This window comes from Tachypleus tridentatus, chromosome 3 (assembly GCF_004210375.1).
Source record: "Tachypleus tridentatus isolate NWPU-2018 chromosome 3, ASM421037v1, whole genome shotgun sequence".
In the NCBI taxonomy this organism is placed as follows: Eukaryota; Metazoa; Arthropoda; class Merostomata; order Xiphosura; family Limulidae; genus Tachypleus; species Tachypleus tridentatus.
Window position 1 is genome coordinate 113,814,877 of NC_134827.1, and position 20,389 is coordinate 113,835,265.

Sequence of the window (20,389 nt, forward strand, 5' to 3'; positions counted from 1 at the left end):
ATGAATAGAATTGCGTTTACGCGAGTTTCTCTGCCTACTTAAACTGTCTACAAATTGATCAAGTTTTGTAGATCTAACACATAGCGTTTGCAGGAATACGTTGCTCAAATCTGAGTTTTGAAAATGATAAAGAAAATTTAAGCGTGGGGAATGAAAACCATTACAAATGTTGCTCTCGAGACGTTGTTAATTTTGTTTAATATTTAATTACAACAGAAGCATGCTGGGAACAAATTGCACGCTACTAATGTTATGAAGATAATTGTACGTGATAATTTCCCAAGAATGAAATGTTAAGTAATTGGAACAAATATATTATTATTTCTCAATTACACATTTTTTACATCAGAAGACATCAACGTCTTTAAATGTGTAAAAGCGAAGATTACGTGTGAACTAACACAAAGTAATTAATGTTAACAAAACACACTCAAAATTTGTTTAATAGTTTAATACACAAACTGTAGGCCTACATTGAAGGCTAAACGCAGTAGGGAAGAATTTTCCCTCAATTCTGTGTCGAATGTTAAAGCCATGTTCGAGTGTATTTGACATTACATAATGTTTAAACTTTTAAATATAGCATGAGTTACTTTGAACAAATTTGTACGTTAAAAGTAAACACTATATATAAAGCTGTTAGATAAAAGCACTTGAAAATTCTTAGAATTAAAAGTTTACACAAATTAACACCTTACAATGTTGTTTGAACAGTTGATACACGAGTTTGTTTTTCTACTGCTACTCTACAAAAACAAGTAATTTAGAAGTTTTGCATCAGGGAACTTAAGCCTAAACTAAAAACACTGGTTAAGAACGAACACAACTTACTTTTTTATAAACGTGAAATGTTTGTAACTTGTCAATTGTTATTAGCCTTAAAATTATCAACAAAGAATAAATGTTACCAGATAAGCCTAAATGACCTTGTTCACCAAGCCTTCTTGTAATCACACCGTGTTCTCTTTTTGTGTTAAACTACATAAAAATATGTTTCACCTTCCTTTCATATTTCTATTAAATATCTGATAAACGTGTTACATGCATTAAAAATAAAGTATTTGTTTAGAAAAAGTAAATGTTGGAAAAATTATTTTACTTTCAAACAAAAATTACATAACCTCGTCATCCAGACAGAAACGAAGTCCAATCTACTTCAGAAAATTAGGTATTAATTATAATTTAACTTGTAAAATAATACATTATATACAACACTGTTGCTCAATCTTTCTCGTTACCAGAAAAAAAACCGGTAAGAAAACAGTATTCTTTGAAAACCAACAAGTATTCTGTTTTTAAGGCATATTTAATTTGCTCCCATATACACATTGTATTATCAATACGCGACACAAATGTGCATTTCATACAATAAGCGCTTTCATGGAGTAAATATTTCTTAACATACCAAGAACGTACACTTTGTTGATAGACAGTTCTTGCATGTAATGGATAAATAAAAACAAGTTTAGAATTACTTAGAAATACTTTAAATGTGGTCATGACTTAAGCCTAAACTAATAAACCCAAACTAAAGATATATGATACTATTATTAAACATGGTTCATACATATTTAATAAGTCTCCAAACTGAAAATGTTCTAATACATAAGTATTATTACTCCTAAAACGTTTTTACACTACAGTGATGGAACTCAAACATGATACACAGGATGTCAACTATATTAAATGGTATATATGAAGTTTATAGTAGATTGTTTGAAAACATAAATTTTGACCTGAGTAAAACTAAGTATTTTCTCTACATAAATATTCAACACCCACTTTGAAGATTTTAATAAATTATCAACCAAAAAAGAAAGTTTATTTAAAACAAATAACAGCAATTAATAAATCTCAATCTAAACAAGAGAATCAAACATGAAAGTATTATAAAGAACTAAAACATGGTTTTTATTTTAATAACTAATTTAATCATCACTGACACCTATTGTTTTTACTTCGAAACTATTTGTAATGGCACCAAGATAAGTAATTGTAACATCAGCAAGAACAAAAACATTTAATAGATAACCACAAGAGAAGAACAGTACAATTTACACTACAGGTAGCCAGGTGTAGTACTGTACAAAAATAGAAATGGTAGCTCTCCTGAGGATACATGCTGCTTGTAACTCACTAACAAAAACTGTAAGTTCAGTGGCATAACTTTCTCTGAGATCAATGGGATACCAGCACTTATAAACCATTTTTAACACATAATAATATTTTCAAAAACTCCAGTTCAGTTACATGGCTATATAAAGAGCACAAGTTTATCTTGGTTTCCAATGCAACTTGTGTTTAATGTTAAGATACACCAAGTGTCCACCCCAGCCATACGACCACTCTTGTGAACTTTCACATATAGGATGCATACTTCTCGTATGGCACTTTAAAGAGGCTCAGTAGTTGTTATATTAGGTTCTTCTTTTCTAATTACAGGTTACTATCTAAGGCATCAACAAACTTTTCATTTGATTGAGGCTCATCTTCAGATATGTCTTCGTTGTCACTAACTGCAACTGTGGACAGTTCTGACCTCACGCACCCAGATTCTTTATCCAACATGTCTGACGTGGGAATTTGTCCCTGGCATTTTAGTGCAAGTTTGTCATAACTATTATAGTGCAAAAAAGATACAAGAATAACGGTCATGTTATCACAACCCAGTCCTCCCATCTGGCAGTCTGGTGCCAGACAACATGTCATCAGTTCTTCACATATCTAGAACAGAAACAAACACTTAGTATAACACTAAACCTTGTAGATATTAACTTATTCTCAACCAAACTCAAAACATTTTAAATAGAAAGTAAATGTTCTACAGGTTTAGAAAATGTTATGTAAATTCTCGTAACATGGTACTCGATTCTATTAATTTATTTTAGAAAATGTTAAAAGGTCATCATACATGCAATTAAAATAATTTATATTTTCAAACAGAACACAATGGTAGACTACAACTGGTAAACTCTGATACAAGATTCACAAATCACAACTGGTGAACCCTGATACAAGATTCACGGATCCCAGCTGGTGAACCCTGATACAAGATTCACGGATCCCAGCTGGTGAACCCTGATACAAGATTCACGGATCCCAGCTGGTGAACCCTGATACAAGATTCACGGATCCCAGCTGGTGAACCCTGATACAAGATTCACGGATCCCAGCTGGTGAACCCTGATACAAGATTCAGATCCCAGCTGGTGAACCCTGATACAAGATTCACGGATCCCAGCTGGTGAACCCTGATACAAGATTCACGGATCCCAGCTGGTGAACCCTGATACAAAATTCACGGATCCCAGCTGGTGAACCCTGATACAAAATTCACAGATCCCAGCTGGTGAACCCTGATACAAAATTCACAGATCACAACTGGTAAACTCTGATTGAAAGACTAGATGTGAAAGTTTTTAAGTAAAGACCTCACTAAAGGCATTTAATGTTTCAAACAGAAAGAGTTAAAATACAGAGAAGTTCCAAAAACAAAACGTGAAAATACATGATGTTTCCTGGAAACATTAGAATCAAAGGTGAACTTCTGAAATATACATAAATATTTTTAACAATTTCTGTTACATAGCTGTGTATGTATGTCTTACATGCTCAGGTTCCATCTTTTTTGCAATTCTTGTTCGCACAAATGCTACAACCTCTTCATTTGACATCACGTCCCAAATTCCATCACATGCAAGAATAATGAATTCATGGTCTGGAGTTATCTTCTTCACCACCACATCTGGATATGCTACATGAAAATGGTAAAATAGTTATTGCTCCATACACTAGATAAGTGTGGATCTTCAAGCTATCCTTACTGCATCACATGACATCTGGTACATCTCAATACAATTTAAAACATTTTAAGTAGCCTCGAATAACTATATTACATCAGGACCTTAATACACTGCTTACTTCACAAATCCTCATATTATTACATTAGATCAAGACCTTAATACACTGCCTACTTCACAAATCCTCATATTATTACAAATCCTCACTGCTTACTTCACAAATATTATTACATTAGATCAAGACCTTAATGCATACATCCTCTGCTTACTTCAGGACAAATCCTCATATTATTATATTAGATCAGGACCTTAATACACTGCCTACTTCACAAATCCTCATATTATTATATTACATCAGGACCTTAATACACTGCTTACTTCACAAATCCTCATATTGTTATATTAGATCAGGACCTTAATGCACTGCTTACTTCACAAATCCTCATTATTATATTAGATCAGGACCTTAATGCACTGCTTACTTCACAAATCCTCATATTATTACATTAGATCAGGACCTTAATGCACTGCTTACTTCACAAATCCTCATATTATTACATTAGATCAGGACCTTAATACACTGCTTACTTCACAAATCCTCATATTATTATATTAGATCAGGACCTTAATACACTGCTTACTTCACAAATCCTCATATTGTTATATTAGACAGCTTGCACTTCACAAATCCTCATATTGTTATATTAGATCAGGACCTTAATGCACTGCTTACTTCACAAATCCTCATATTATTACATTAGATCAGGACCTTAATACACTTCTGACTTCACAAATCCTCATATTATTATATTAGATCAGGACCTTAATGCACAGCTTACTTCACAAATCCTCATATTGTTATATTAGATCAGGACCTTAATGCACTGCTTACTTCACAAATCCTCATATTACATTAGATCAGGACCTTAATACACTGCTGACTTCACAAATCCTCATATTATTATATTAGATCAGGACCTTAATGCACAGCTTACTTCACAAATCCTCATATTGTTATATTAGATCAGGACCTTAATACACTGCTTACTTCACAAATCCTCAAACCAAATGAGTTTTAAAGACCACACATTGTAAGTCAGATGTGTAGTGTCAAAGATAAGATTAAAATTTATATCATGAAAGAGTTGAGCACCTTATGAAAACCATTGACTATAATTGGATCAATACAACTTCATCACGTCCATAAATTAATTGGATACTTAAGTGTAATAAGGTATTATATAAGGTAGTAGCTTGTACAACCACCTAAGTGTATTCAGGTATTAAACCTGTAGTGGTCAGTAGTAGCTTGTACAACCACCTAAGTGTATTCAGGTATTAAACCTGTAGTGGTCAGTATTAGCTTGTACAGCCACCTAAATGTATTCAGGTATTAAACCTGTAATGGTCAGTAGTTGCTTGTACAGCCACCTAAGTGTATTCAGGTATTAAACCTGTAATGGTCAGTAGTAGCTTGTACAGCCACCTAAGTGTAATTATTACATTTTCCTTTTCTTATCAGATAACAACCAGTTTTCATTCTACATATCAGCTGCTAATCTGTCGTTGACTTGAGAAGTTGTATTTTTGTCATGACTACCAACACTTATATAATAAGAGTTTATGAAACAAACTCACAGATGGCTGTAAATATAAATCAAACCATCTAACATAAAGACATACATCAGAATCTTCCAGATTGAAGAAAATTTGTAATACAGAAGATAATGAGTTAAAAACATAACTGAAATAAGTTTTAACTATAAATATGAGTGATATTACAGGATATGTAAACAGTACCAAGCAATCAGAGCTGTTTAGGTTCACATTGTTTACTTGGAGTAGGGGTTACACCTGTAAGTTATAGTTTAAGGCATACAGTTATAGAATAAAAACTTAAAGACCTTGCAAGTGTTTGAGGCCCTATAGTTCATCAAATCAACAGTTTTAATGTTACTGGTTGTAACATTATACAACTACAAGTAAGTTATGTATTTTTCACCAATGTTACAATGACAACATCAAGTGGGTGATGATACTACAGCAATGTTGGTGAAACTCAATGCTTCCACACAAATACTGATTAAACATAGTTTTATTGTTAGTTTTATCCATTTGTAACTTTTATCAGCTATAGATAGTTTGCATCAAAACCACCTAAAGACCCAGTTCAAAGCTATTACATCATCCCTTAAGAATGTGGACTCCAACATGCTGGGACAACAAGAGGATTAATCCAGCTTTAAATACAGAAACCTAAATAATCCATCATGACAGAGTAGATAGCAGAAGAAACTCGAGTGCAACCAAGATACTAAAATACAAACCACAAAAAGAAAGCTAAAATAAGCAATCTGCACGTACCTAACTAATAACATCTGACATAAAAGTAAGCTAAATGAATAAAGGTCCTAATGAAGAAAGACCACAGACAAGTAGATAGAGCAAGCCCTCCCTCCATTAAAAAGACCCAGCCTTGACGTTTCACCACTAGTGCTTCAGAAATAGTTTCTCCTGGGATAAGACGGCTAAACATTGACAGCCAAATAATTACTGGAATAAAATCTAGTTAGTATGTATGAAATATATTATCTAATTAACAATTACAGTCAGTTGACCATGAATTTACGACATTAATGTGGTTTAGATCACTGACTTCTGTCAACACTGATGGCAGATGAGAAGGACTCACCAGTGACAATCTGTTCTTCTGGAGATCTCTTACCATTCTTCTTGAAAACAAAATCTCCTAGTGCTCGTGACAAGGCCAGGTTACCTACCATAGAAACAAACTAATATAGGAGATACAAAACAGGTTACCTGTCAGAGAACACAAACTATTATAGGAGTTACAAAACAGGTACAAGAACCTGGAAAGGACAAATGTCAGTATATTTAATTTCTTCCAGTAAATTGTGTGTCTGTTTTCTTATAGCAAAGCCACATTAGACTATCTGCTGTGTCAATCAAGGAGAATCAAACCCCTTATTTTAGTGTTGTAAATCTGTAGACTTACTGCTGTCCTAGTGGAGAGCTCAAGTGAGGTCTACATGATACAGTGCAAAGATCAGTAAGTTTAATTTGTTCAAGTGAGGTCAACAATCAACGTGATACAGTGCAAAGGTCAGTACGTTTAATTTGTTCAAATGAGGTCAACAATCAACGTGATACAGTACAAAGGTCAGTAAGTTTAATTTGTTCAAGTGAGGTCAACAATCAACATGATACAATACAAAGGTCAGTAAGTTTAATTTGTTCAAGTGAGGTCAACAATCAATGTGATACAGAACAAAAGTCAGTACAGTGAACCTGATCAAGTGAGCAGGTTATTTAAAATATCACACTATACCTCCAGTCCTGTCGTTTGGTACTCAAAGTTGAAAGCCTTTAAGTAAGTATATTTCTACTAAATAACAGAGATTCTAAACAGTACATGAAACAAATTACCATTTACTCTGTTAAATTCAACCCAACCACCTGCTGCAACAATTCGTCTAGTTTCAGCTTCGTTCCCAGGTTTGTGGTCATATGACAACTGCTGTACCTGTCCGCCAATACTAGCTACTGCTCTAGAATCTCCTACATTGCCCTGAAATCACAGCATTACACCTTGGCATTGTAGTCTTTACTTCAGCACCAAACAGATTCAAAGATATTGAAAAATGTTTGGATTTTACACATGTAACTCAGCTAGGTCTTACTAGATAAACATGAATCATGGTTTGTAAGTCGCTATATCTGTTATACAGTATAAATTTTTCTTCATCAACCTTTTCCAGTTCTTGATAAGTTTTCAAAGTACATAACATCAATGTGACAGAAACTATTAACAGTTCATATGTAAGCAAGTTTAATAAGAGACCTACACAGTAGATTCTGTTGTCCTTCAGTAAAACAACCACTGCCGTTGTTCCAGCTAGTTCATCTTTCATGCTTTCATCTGGAAAGATTAAATAATCAGTCATTACGCACACATTAGAGGACAACAGTGACATCATTATGCACACATTAGAGGACAACAGTGACATCATTATGCACACATTAGAGGACAACAGTGACATCATTATGCACACATTGGAGGACAACAGTGACATCATTACGCACACATTAGAGGACAACAGTGACATCATTACGCACACATTAGAGGACAACAGTGACATCATTACGTACACATTAGAGGACAACAGTGACATCATTACGTACATATTAGAGGACAACAGTGACCAGGAACAAAAGTTCATCTATCACTTTTAATTACAAGTAACCTGCTACCATACTTTTACAATTGTCTTACTGTGTTAAATATATTACACACTTCACAATAAGTAACATATCTTCAAGTAGGCCCACAAACATATTTTCCTAATAACTAAGTTGTGGTACTCCCTTTCAGCTAGGACCACAAACACATGTATCTAGTTGTGGTATTCCCAATCTCAGAAACACCAGTTCCTTGTTTCTTTCTGTTAATTTGTGGTATTTAAATTTATAGAACCAATGTACACTTTCCTGAACTATATTATTTTAAGGTATTCATGTAACATGTATTACTTTACAAGGTAACATGGTTAAGTTTCTTCATAATTAAATGTTCAGAAACTACGGTGTGATGAGTTTATTGTAGCTCAAACAATCAATGAAAACAGTTTCTCGATACTCGGCTCAAACTGTTTTTAACATCTATGTTCTTCAGCTCATCTGTTAAATGTATATATTCAACATAAACAACATATCACAAAACTAAAATTTAACTGAATTGACTAAAACAGTCAAGCTTAAAGACATTTATTACATTAAATCAAAATATATCTTAAACAGAAATTAAAGCATCACTGTCCAGTACTGTTTTTTTAATAATTACCATTCACTCTAGATGTGAAAATGTCCAGTAGGTCAACTTGACCTTCGTGACAATTAAAAAATAACACACGTTGACAACCTACACAATGATGACAGTTAAAACACAACTATCTTTAAGAACACTGACAGTTATTCACTATTTCACACTGTTATTTAACAGACAAAATGTCTTCTCTCTTCGATAGCTTCACTGATATTTATCTTACATCATTTTAAAAGTGTAATTCATACTAACAGAGCACAGACTTCCCAATATTTGCCTTTAAAATTCTCAAACGTATTTACGTTTTATCCGGTTAAGATATGTTATTGCACCACAAGAACCGAGTTTCACACCTATGTCCTGAGAATGAAAAATAAGGGCTTGGGTCATGTTTCTTAGAGAATGTTTAGTGTAGTTTTCTTATCTTCTAACATAACAAGTCAATATGTTAAGAGATCAGACCCCTTACTTTTTACCTGTTAGCACAGCATTAACACATCTATCTTTCTAACCCAAACACCAATAACAAATCCATCTTACCTTCTGTCATTCCAGTGTCCACTGCTAAGAATCCTTGTTTGATTGGACACATCAACACAACAGCTAGTAATAAACCTGTCTCACCTTCTAACATGTCAGCATCCACATCCAAGAATCCTTGTCTGATTGGCCACATCAACACAACCACTAGTAATAAACCTGTCTTACCTTCTAACATGTCAGCATCCACATCCAAGAATCCTTGTCTGATTGGCCACATCAACACAACCACTAGTAATAAACCTGTCTTACCTTCTAACATGTCAGCATCCACATCCAAGAATCCTTGTCTGATTGGACACATCAACACAACCACTAGTAATAAACCTGTCTCACCTTCTAACATGTCAGCATCCACATCCAAGAATCCTTGTCTGATTGGCCACATCAACACAACCACTAGTAATAAACCTGTCTCACCTTCTAACATGTCAGCATCCACATCCAAGAATCTTTGTCTGATTGGACACATCAACACAACCACTAGTAATAAACCTGTCTTTACCTTCTAACATGTCAGAATCCACTTCTAAGAATCCTTGTCTGATTGGCCACATCAACACAACCACTAGTAATAAACCTGTTTTACCTTCTAACATGTCAGCATCCACTTCTAAGAATCCTTGTGTGACTGGCCACATCAACACAACCACAAGTAATAAACTTGCCTTACCTTCTAACATGTCAGAATCCACTTCTAAGAATCCTTGTCTGATTGGCCACATCAACACAACCACTAGTAATAAACCTGCCTTACCTTCTAACATGTCAGAATCCACTTCTAAGAATCCTTGTCTGATTGCTTCCTCAATATGACCTTTTTCTTAAGAGATGAAAAGGATTTTAATGCAGAATTTACAAATACTGATTGAAATATTTGTTACTTATAGATAAATTAAAACTTGCGTAATCCTTATACACACAACACAGGTTCCTTTGAAATGGTCTAAAACTATATTTCAGTGTACCACGATTCAGTTTTCATACAGCTAACAGAATCTTATATGTAGAACAATACAGAAATTGTTCTTTTAGTAAAATATAAAACATTCAGAGCATTAACTAAACTCATGCTTAACATATATATACATATTGTGGTCAACAACAATGAAGGTCATAAGGACAGAGAAAATGTCTGAAAACCCCTGGAGAAGATGTATAGTCTTTTAACACAATGGAAAATTTTGTCTTTCTGGCCATAACTCCAATTATTTATTCAATGATAACAACTTAGATATTGTGGGGAAATGTTGTTAAACAAGTTAGTACATCAAAACAAATCTCATCAGAAACTAAAGGATCATTTGTACTTGTGTAAATTATCTTAAACATTTAAACCCATATTTGGAGACCAGTTAGTGATCTTACTGTACAAGGGATGACCAACAATCTTCTTGTGAAGATGAGTTCCTGCATACTGAGCAACCTTTGCTCCCCCGTGGCCATCATATACAGCAAAGAAAGAAGCATCGTGGTCTTCCGATAAGGACAGTAACTGTGTGTGGGCATCTTCCATATCTGTTGTTACTTAGTTACAGGAAAAACTAAATGGTAGTAATTCATAGCTAAGCCATCTTTCAGTATTCGAATATAACTTTAGAAATATTATGATGATTACATTGAATACATTAAAAACACAAACATTCCTACTGTCAACAAAATAAAAAGTTACAGAAATATTTCTATTTTAGCTTATGTTGGATCAATATTTCAAAGTTTATCTTTCTTGATACCAGATGTCTTGATTCATCTTTCAGTGTTTAAATGTGTGGTGTTTTAACCCTATTCTATGTTACTAAACCTTATTAATATCCAAACAGATATATACTCTAGAAACATTGTAGTCTATCCATTTATCACATTCTCCACATCAGGTTTTATTTTAGAAACAAAATTAAAACAGTTCTACTTGTCTTCAAGGAAGATGTCATGATGTTGCATAAGGAACAACAGAATTGAAAACATTAAACATACACAACTACAACAACTTGAATTATGTGACTTTCATACAGAATCATCAAATACTGTTGTGAGAACATATAACACCGAGATAATAAAATGTAAGCAAGAAGTTAAAGTATTTATTCAACTAATTATCAGAGACACTTTATTAAAAAAATGCTTTATCTACAATGAAAAGTCCAAAATTTATTTTTAGTGCAAGTGGAGTACATGTTAAACTAAAACGTATTTTGAATATTTTAACCTGCTGCAAAAACACATAAACAAACATTAGATTTAACAAACATACATGTCCATCAGTTTTCACATTTTTGTAGAAATCTGTGTATTGTCATTAATCAGTGATAACTTCTTTAATAATTTATCTTGGTTGAAATTCATAGTTCCTGCCATTATAAAGCAAAAGGTTACCAACTTACTTCTGAAAATCAAAATAAACATTTCTACCAACATTCACATGATAAAAATTAACAATCATGAACTGTTTTAAAAAATATAACAAATAACACATCAATAACCCATTCCCGATATTAATAACAGCTGATGTACAACCAGTCTTAGTAATTTAATATTAATGTAATAAAACCTAACGAAAGTATAAAATTAATTTACTAAAATGATCTCTTATATCTCACAAATGTGCACATAATCTCTTGTGAAGTTTACTATTCATTACTGAATATAATATTTAAAATTATAGCCTGGAAAACATACTAACAACAAGCAGTGCTTTAGATACAATATGTGAATACCCTTTGTGTGTATGTACACACCCACCAGTATACAATTTGTCAGTGTATCATTCATGTACACACCCACCACTACACAATATTTTTCAGTATGTGTACCATTCAATACACAGTGTTTGTACATCTTGCTCACCAAACAGTGATTTAAAAAGTGTATAGAAATGATAAATTAAGACTACTGATGAAGTGAAAATTATACCAGTTTAATTTTGTTCAGAGGAACAACGAAGTGCTTATTGTATTAAACGTATACTTCCGCTGGCGCATACAGAAACACAAAGAGCAAAGTAAACAGCAATGTCAAAATGTCAGGTGTTGGATGGAAAAATCCAAAAGTAAAATCACTGTTAAACGAGGAACAAGCACAAAGCAAGGATATAAAAGTAAAATCACTGTTAAACAAGGAACAAGCACAAAGCAAGGATATAAAATAAAAGAAACATCAGTGTTAAACAAGGAGCGAGCACAAAGCAAGGTTACAAAATAATATTAACATCAGTGTTAAACTAGAAACAAGCACAAAGTAAGAATATGAAATAAAAGTAACATCAGTGTTAAACAAGGAACAAGCACAAAGTAAAGATATAAAATAATAGTAACATCAGAATTAAACAAGGAACGAGCACAAAGCCAGGATATAAAATAATGGTAACATCAGGGTTAACAAAGAACGAGCACAAAGCCAGGATATAAAATAAAAGTAACATCATCGTTAAACAAGAAATGAGCACAAAGCTAGGGTATAAAAGTAAAATCACTGTTAAACAAGGAACAAGCACAAAGCAAGGATATAAAATAAAAGAAACATCAGTGTTAAACAAGGAGCGAGCACAAAGCAAGGTTACAAAATAACATTAACATCAGTGTTAAACTAGAAACAACCACAAAGTAAGAATATGAAATAAAAGTAACATCAGTGTTAAACAAGGAACAAGCACAAAGATATAAAATAAAAGTGGCATCAGCGTTAAACAAGGTACGAGCACAAAGCAAGGATATAAAATAATATTAACATCAGTGTTAAACTAGAAACAAGCACAAAGTAAGAATATGAAATAAAAGTAACCTCAGTGTTAAACAAGGAACAAGCACAAAGTAAAGATATAAAATAATAGTAACATCAGAATTAAACAAGGAACGAGCACAAAGTAAAGATATAAAATAATAGTAACATCAGAATTAAACAAGGAACGAGCACAAAGCCAGGATATAAAATAATGGTAACATCAGGGTTAACAAAGAACGAGCACAAAGCAAGGATATGAAATAAAAGTAACATCATCGTTAAACAAGAAACGAGCACAAAGCTAGGGTATAAAATAAAAGTAACATCAGTGTTAAACTAGGAACAAGCACAAAGCCAGGATATAAAATAATGGTAACATCAGGGTTAACAAAGAACGAGCACAAAGCAAGGATATAAAATAAAAGTAACATCATCGTTAAACAAGAAACGAGCACAAAGCTAGGGTATAAAATAAAAGTAACATCAGTGTTAAACTAGGAACAAGCACAAAGCTAGGATATAAAATAATAGTAACATCAGTGTTAAACAAGGAACAAGCACAAAGTAAGGATATAAGAGTAACATCAGTGTTGAACAAGGAACAAGCACAAAGCAAAGATATAAAAAAGTAATATGAGTGTTAAACTATGAATGAGCACAATGTGAGGATATAAAAGTAACATCAGTGTTAAACTAGGGACGAGCATAATGTGAAGATATAAAAGTAACATCAGTGTTAAACTAGGGATGAGCACAATGTGAGGATATAGAATAAAAGTAACATCAGTGTTAAACTAGGGATGAGCCCAATGTGAGGATACTGATTCTCCATCCTTGCATGCAGGAGGATCCTACTTTCAAGAAATCGTTCTCACAACTTGACGTCTCCTTAGCAGTCACTGGTTCAGAGAGGGTTTGACCCATTTTCACTAATAAAGAAAGATCAGAGTTACAAATCTGCAGAAACTGTTGTGTATTTCACACTGGCCAATATTTCAACACTGTAATCTGTGGTTTAATAAAATCACTTCATCTAATGAAAGGAAAAAACAAAAACATGAATCTGAATAGCATTATAAGTTATGGTTTTTTAATAAATACCTTTCACATTCCAATTAGTTTTATATGTAAATATATTAAACATTATAACTAAAAGTTTTTTCTGCATAGATATTTGAACATTTCATTCACAAGTTGTTTTTTTCTCTACAAACATCTTATATTTAAATCACATGTCACCTTGTTCATTCATCCTTGGAATGACTTATTCAATCAAAATAAAATCTTGTGTCTCAGGAAAACTTAGAAAACTAAGTACAGAATAAAGTATAATCACTTGCAAACAAAATAAGTAACTTAAACAGAATAACAAAACAGTTATGGACAAGGAACCACTCCATCCATATTGTTCAACCCCTATCCACTGTATCAAAAAAAACTCAAAGTCAGTCTTAGCATTCATATATATTTATCAAGCTTTCTCTTAACCTTCCTTATAGTAACTGTAATTTACCACGTTTTAATGCAGTCATTTCCACTGACCAACTACCCTCTCAGAATAATAAAGCTGTCTCAGCCGAAAAGGACACCTGTCAAAATGTATAATTATGTCCTAGTCTTACCGTTCTCACCATTAGATGTGTAAAAATGTGATGCATCAACACTAACAATTCCTTGATGATCCTAAAACCTCTTAAGTAACCTATAACTGTTTTTTCAAGAGAAATCTATTTTAGAAAACTTAATCTCTCCTCACATGATAACTCCTCTATAACAGGCACCATCCTAGTAACCATTTTAAAAAATGAAAATTTAATGTGGTCTGACTACTGGCCTACACAATGACATTATAACCTCTTTGAATTGGTATTCAGCATTTCTTTAGACACAACTTAAAACCATATTTGTTCTGTCACTAGAGGAAGAGAAACTGATGAAACAAAAACTGAGGTTTGTACTGAAAACAAAGAAATTTTTGTGATTAAAATTAAGAACTGGGATTAAAAAAAATCTCAAGTTTAATGGCAAACAAAGTTGAGAAACAAGGAGCATCACAGAACAGAGGGAAGGTAGGAAAAGTAAATCTAGTCCATTTTAACTTCACATTTAGATACTTATACAAAGCCAGAAGGTTCACATGTTTCAACTTATGTAATAAAAGTAAATAACATTTGTTTTGGGTTCAAAACCTTCACATTCTTTGTCACAGAAAGTTTCAAGTAATTGTAATGACATTTCTAGATTTACTTTAGTCTAAAAGTTATTTTTTCTGGAAGATTAGTTCTTCTGTTTCATTAGTAGAAAGATTATTTTTAATTACCCATGACATCAGTACATTAGATCCATGTGTGACATATTCATGACATTTTATCTGCACCCGGAGAATGGAGAAAAATAAAGTTCTCTATGATGGAAAACAGATGTGAAATGGGAAGATAGTGAACCCTACTTCAAATCTACATGCACACAGGATAAAATTTTTTTCCAGTATCATATAAGCAAGAGTTTCCATTATAGTATGATTGTTACTATGTTATGTTTCTTCGTCGTTTATAACAACACTAATTTTCCACAATAGGACATTTAATTCTTTCAGTTCAATGTTTTCCAGATATGCACCATTCACTTATAATAAATATTAATAATTTCATCTACCTTGTGTGCATTTTCATCACTGACTTTGAGCATGATAACATATATCCTAGTTTTAGTACAACCCCAACATGTCAAGCCCAACTCAGAAAGTCCATTTGCCACTGAACAAACAGTTTCATTCTCTAGTGTCTATTGATTTATGGGAGTCATAACACAGTTGAGACAATGTAGTTTTTAAGATACAACTCAGCCCCCACCCTAAATTCAATATCAGTATTTTTTTCACCAAACTAGCACTGACCTTGTGAGTGACCAATAGCATAGAAAAATAAAATCAGAATAGCACTGGCTGCCAGGAAATGTTGGTCCGCTATTAAAAATTATTTTTGTTAAAAATGTTGTGAAAATCACTTTCTATCAGTGTGGTTAGTTTATCTAACAAACTTCAAACACAACAAACAGATAAAGGTAGCATACTTGAGCCAAAACTTTCATCATTACTTTCAATACAATTAATGTATTACCTGCAAATTATTTCCTTCTCAGAGATAATTTCATTACATCTGTCTTCCAACAGATTATGACACTTGCACATAGAGCCATGAGAAAGTGTTGAAACTTCAAATAGTCTTACTTTAAAAGTTACATAACAGGGTTATTCTTAGGAATTGTTTTCTCTTTATAAAACTCAAATACGCTGTTGACTCCTGAATAACCATTCAAATACCTCACCATAACAGGTTTCTTCAATTTCTACAGGATATGTAGTTACTAAAACATTTTAAATTCAAGCAAGAGCCTTTCCAAATGGGCCAAAAGTGAAATATTACACTCGCAAGTCAAGGTTGCAAACACAGTTATATCACTTAATCTAAACTACCAGTCAAGGATATGTGTGTGTGTAACCAAATCTTCAAAACCTGTTCTTACAAAAGAAAGATACTGGGCTACTTAGCTTTAAGTGGAGCATGTCTCTTATAATATTAACCTAATCACACTGTTCATTTTTATATTTTCAGTGACATACCTTGCAAACACTAAAACAATCCTTGAAGTGCAAGGTTTTAGTTGAGAACCAACTACAATACTAAACAATTCCTCACAGTAAGAGGTTTTGGTTCAGAACCAACTAAAACAATCGTTGACAGTATGAGGGTTTGGTTCAAAACCAATTACAATACTAAACAATCTGTACCTTTCTACCACAGCCAGAGTAAATATCGAAATGGTAGAAATGTACCACCTATTTAAAAATATTATTAAATCACCACCTGTGCCTGATCAAGTGGTTGACGTATTATAACAAACTGAGCTTTATACAAGTTTTGTTTTGGAACAGTTAAAGTTCTACATGTTGCCTCAAACTAGAAAAAATAAGGAATATGAAAACCTGTATTGCTAATAATATATGTACAGTAATAGTGGTGGGTAAAATATGTACATGAACGTTAATAATGGTTGCCACTGACCAAGACCTGGAAGCTTTATTCTAAAACTCTTCTTGACCGATATGGCGAAATATGTACCTTGTTATTACTAAAATCACAGTGTTGTGGTCAAGTAACTAAACATTAGATTATTTCTTCCACGGTTAAGTATATTACTTAAACAATCAACAAAGGTGATGTTCGCCGCACGTGTCCAACAGGACTGTACGGCTGGCTGATTAACTTGATACAGTATGTTATCTAAGAGCATGTTACAACAGGAAAATAACTGATTACTGAAATGTGATTAATGTCACAAAAATAACCAACTACTCAAAACTATTGTTTCTGACCGTCACAACTATCCAAGTCTGATGACAGAGTAGTCAATGTACTCAACTAACGAGCCTGACAACTTTTAATATTAACTAGTTCTAGTTATCAGTTAACAACAATTATAATTATAAAAGAGTTTCCATTAGAAACTCTGCTCCATATATGTATATATATATATGCACACACACACACTTGAAGAGAAACAATCCACAGGATGACCTCTAGCCATACACACACACACTTGAAGAGAAACAAGCCACAGGATGACCTCTAGCCACACACACACACACACACACATTTGATGAGAAACAAGCCACAGGATGACCTCTAGCCACACACACACACACACATTTGAAGAGAAACAAGCCACAGGATGACCTCTAGCCACACACACACACACTTGAAGAGAAACAAGCCACAGGATGACCTCTAGCCATACACACACACACTTGAAGAGAAACAAGCCACAGGATGACCTCTAGCCAATTAGACTCATACGAGACTCCTTAATAATTCACCAAATACTAGTTTAACCAACCTTGAGCCATTTTTATTTAATAAGCTGTTTCCATAATCCACACTGCCAGCACACCACCTGTGTTAACTGTTCTATAAATTAACAACAGAATAATTCCAGTCCAGGTTTTACAGATTTGTTACCTCCATTAGTAAGTTACTTTATAAAGTAACTTACCCACACCTGAACTAGCTTGATGGTAACTTACCCACACCTGAACCAACTTGATGGTAACTTACCCACACCTGAACCAACTTGATGGTAACTTACCCACACCTGAACCAACTTGATGTTCAAATCACGTTTTCAATCCAACCAAAACAAACACAACTATTCAATTATTAACTTTTGTTTTGGACTTCATATTACTGCTTTGTTTTCTTTTGAGTAAATACCTTTTATAAAAGATCAAAATGTAAGAACTTAAGACTTTTCTTGTGACCATAGCTAGATGCTCAGCTCTTGGTTTTATATCAAACATCAAATTGAAATATTTCTTCTACACAATCATGCATTTGTCTTAAATCTCCAAACTGTCACGTTTCTGATGTCTCAATTTACACTTTGTAGGAATTTCATCACCAAATGTTGATAAGTTAGAAGCCAGTAGTGTCGATATAAAACTTATTTTTAAAAGGTCTACAAGCTACATCCATCTAATCAGACAAAAACCCAGTTTTTAATTTCCCTGTCTCTATAACTAACCTATTTTAATAGTTTTTGTCTAAGTAATACTCTAACACAGTAAATTAGTAAGTAACTATTGTGAAGAAACACAAATTATCCTTAATATGTAATAACATACTTTCAAGGATACCCTCGATCACTTGACTAGCTACCTGACAAAAACTAAAATTATTCATAAGTCTGTATCAGTATCTATTAATGAGTATGATGTTCCATCTTCAAGAAGTTACTTCACAAACTCTCCCTTACAATATCATACCCACATATTGTTCACAAGTTTCACTTTAACAAGTAATTCCTTGTTCAGCAGTTTTCAGTATATTTTTAGTTCAAAGAAAAGTAAGATATTGAGCTTAAAACAAAGAAGGTATACATATGATTTAAGCTTGAAACAAAGAAGATATACATATGATTCTAAGTTTGAAACAAAGAAGGTATACATATGATTCTAAGTTTGAAACAAAGAAGGTATACATATGAATATAAGTTTGAAACAAAGAAGGTATACATATGAATATAAGCTTGAAACAAAGAAGGTATACATATGAATATAAGCTTGAAACAAAGAAGGTATACATATGAATATAAGCTTGAAACAAAGAAGGTATACATATGAATATAAGCTTGAAACAAAGAAGGTAAACATATGAATCTAAGCTTGAAACAAAGAAGGTAAACATATGAATCTAAGCTTGAAACAAAGAAGGTATACATACAAATTTAAGCTTGAAAAATAGAAGGTATACATATGATTCTAAGTTTCAAGTCAGTTTATAAAAGCTGAAATATTTGCAAGCTCTGTTCATATTACTTATATTAATATAATTCAAGTTGTTTTTATACTACACTGTCGTACTTCCAATTTTCAGACATGCAAAAATTATAATACTATACAACAATTATCTTCATAAACCTCTACTTTTTCTCCACTCCAACCACCAGGTGCATTAAAAAAAACAAACCAGAAAGTACAGACAGAAACAGATACGAATGGTTAGGTAATCACTGAACGAAACATGAACAAATATTAGTATTACTACTATTAGCGTCGTCAAATCTCATATTTTCAAAGCATCCATACACAAATTACCTGTTCAGAGATACTTTTGAAAACTATGAACTATAAAATTAGTCTTCCACGCGTCACAGCAACTTAAAGCGGAACTACTATGCTTCAATTTATAATTATACTAATAATAACACTGGGCCAAGCTAGGGCCTAACCCTCTCACTTTCGTCTCACAGTTTAACCCGAGGATCGGTTTCCTTCAGCCAAATTAAACTTCAAAGTATATACGTTGACGAATAAAAACAATCATGGAAAGTTTTACACTACCTCAATAAAACGTTAATCTTGTAGAGCTATACAAAGAAATGAATTAAACTTCACAAACATTATTCGTTAAATTTATTAACGCTGAGTATATTATAATTTATATTAAATTCAGAATCGCCATTATTATTATTATACTCTCAAATGCAATAAACACTTACGTCATACATCGAAATCGTATTACAAGTTATTCCTATGATTATTTAAAAATATTTCATGTTATCAATTACATTTTACAATTTTTTTATTTTATAATTGATTTCGTGGAATAAATTTTGTCCTAATAAAATTACTTGCTAAATATTTGATTTTTCACGAATAAACATATCTTTGATTTTTTTTTTTTTCTCTGTGCGATTGAAAACTAGTTCAATGTTACAAAACCAATCAAATTACACTGTACCTGTTTCGGGACTCTTGGTAACTCGATTCAGTAAAGCAAATCTGAACAGTTAGAAGTACGCTACGTTTGTTACTAGAATTGGACTGGAGCAGGTTTTTACCTTACTATTTACACTGTCTTGTAGAGAATGTCTTTATATATACACAAGTTTGTTAATACTGGAGTATAGTGACAATTTTAGAAAATCGCTG

At 32.8% G+C, this 20,389-nt stretch overlaps 1 protein-coding gene across 5 annotated transcripts; it reads right to left on the reverse strand.

Moving 5' to 3' along the window:
* Positions 1–436: 436 nt before the first annotated feature.
* On the reverse strand, positions 437–19,989 carry LOC143247807 (putative protein phosphatase 2C T23F11.1). Of its 5 annotated transcripts, none has more exons than XM_076496304.1 (9): positions 19,957–19,989; positions 13,722–13,829; positions 10,552–10,701; positions 9,941–10,006; positions 7,667–7,740; positions 7,248–7,389; positions 6,493–6,576; positions 3,609–3,754; positions 437–2,724 (listed from the first exon to the last, which is right to left on the reverse strand). In XM_076496304.1, exons 2-9 carry the CDS (start codon positions 13,822–13,824, stop codon positions 2,437–2,439), a joined length of 1,053 nt encoding a protein of 350 aa, XP_076352419.1. In that variant the 5' UTR covers positions 13,825–13,829; positions 19,957–19,989; the 3' UTR covers positions 437–2,436. The 5 variants fall into 5 exon arrangements, with proteins under 5 accessions (XP_076352419.1, XP_076352417.1, XP_076352418.1 ...); XM_076496302.1 differs by having other exon boundaries at positions 19,799–19,965; XM_076496303.1 differs by lacking the exon at positions 19,957–19,989 and adding an exon at positions 19,553–19,931.
* Between the last annotated feature and the right edge of the window lie 400 nt (positions 19,990–20,389).

Excerpts from the sequence above, each read along its gene's own strand:
- LOC143247807 (XM_076496304.1), bottom strand. The coding sequence starts at position 13,824 with ATGGGTCAAACCCTCTCTGAACCAGTGACTGCTAAGGAGACGTCAAGT. Across the intron at positions 10,007-10,551 it reads TGTTGGTCATCCCTTGTACA|AAAAAGGTCATATTGAGGAA; the intron begins GTAAGATCACTA and ends TCATCTCTTAAG. Across the intron at positions 2,725-3,608 it reads AAAAGATGGAACCTGAGCAT|ATATGTGAAGAACTGATGAC; the intron begins GTAAGACATACA and ends TTTCTGTTCTAG.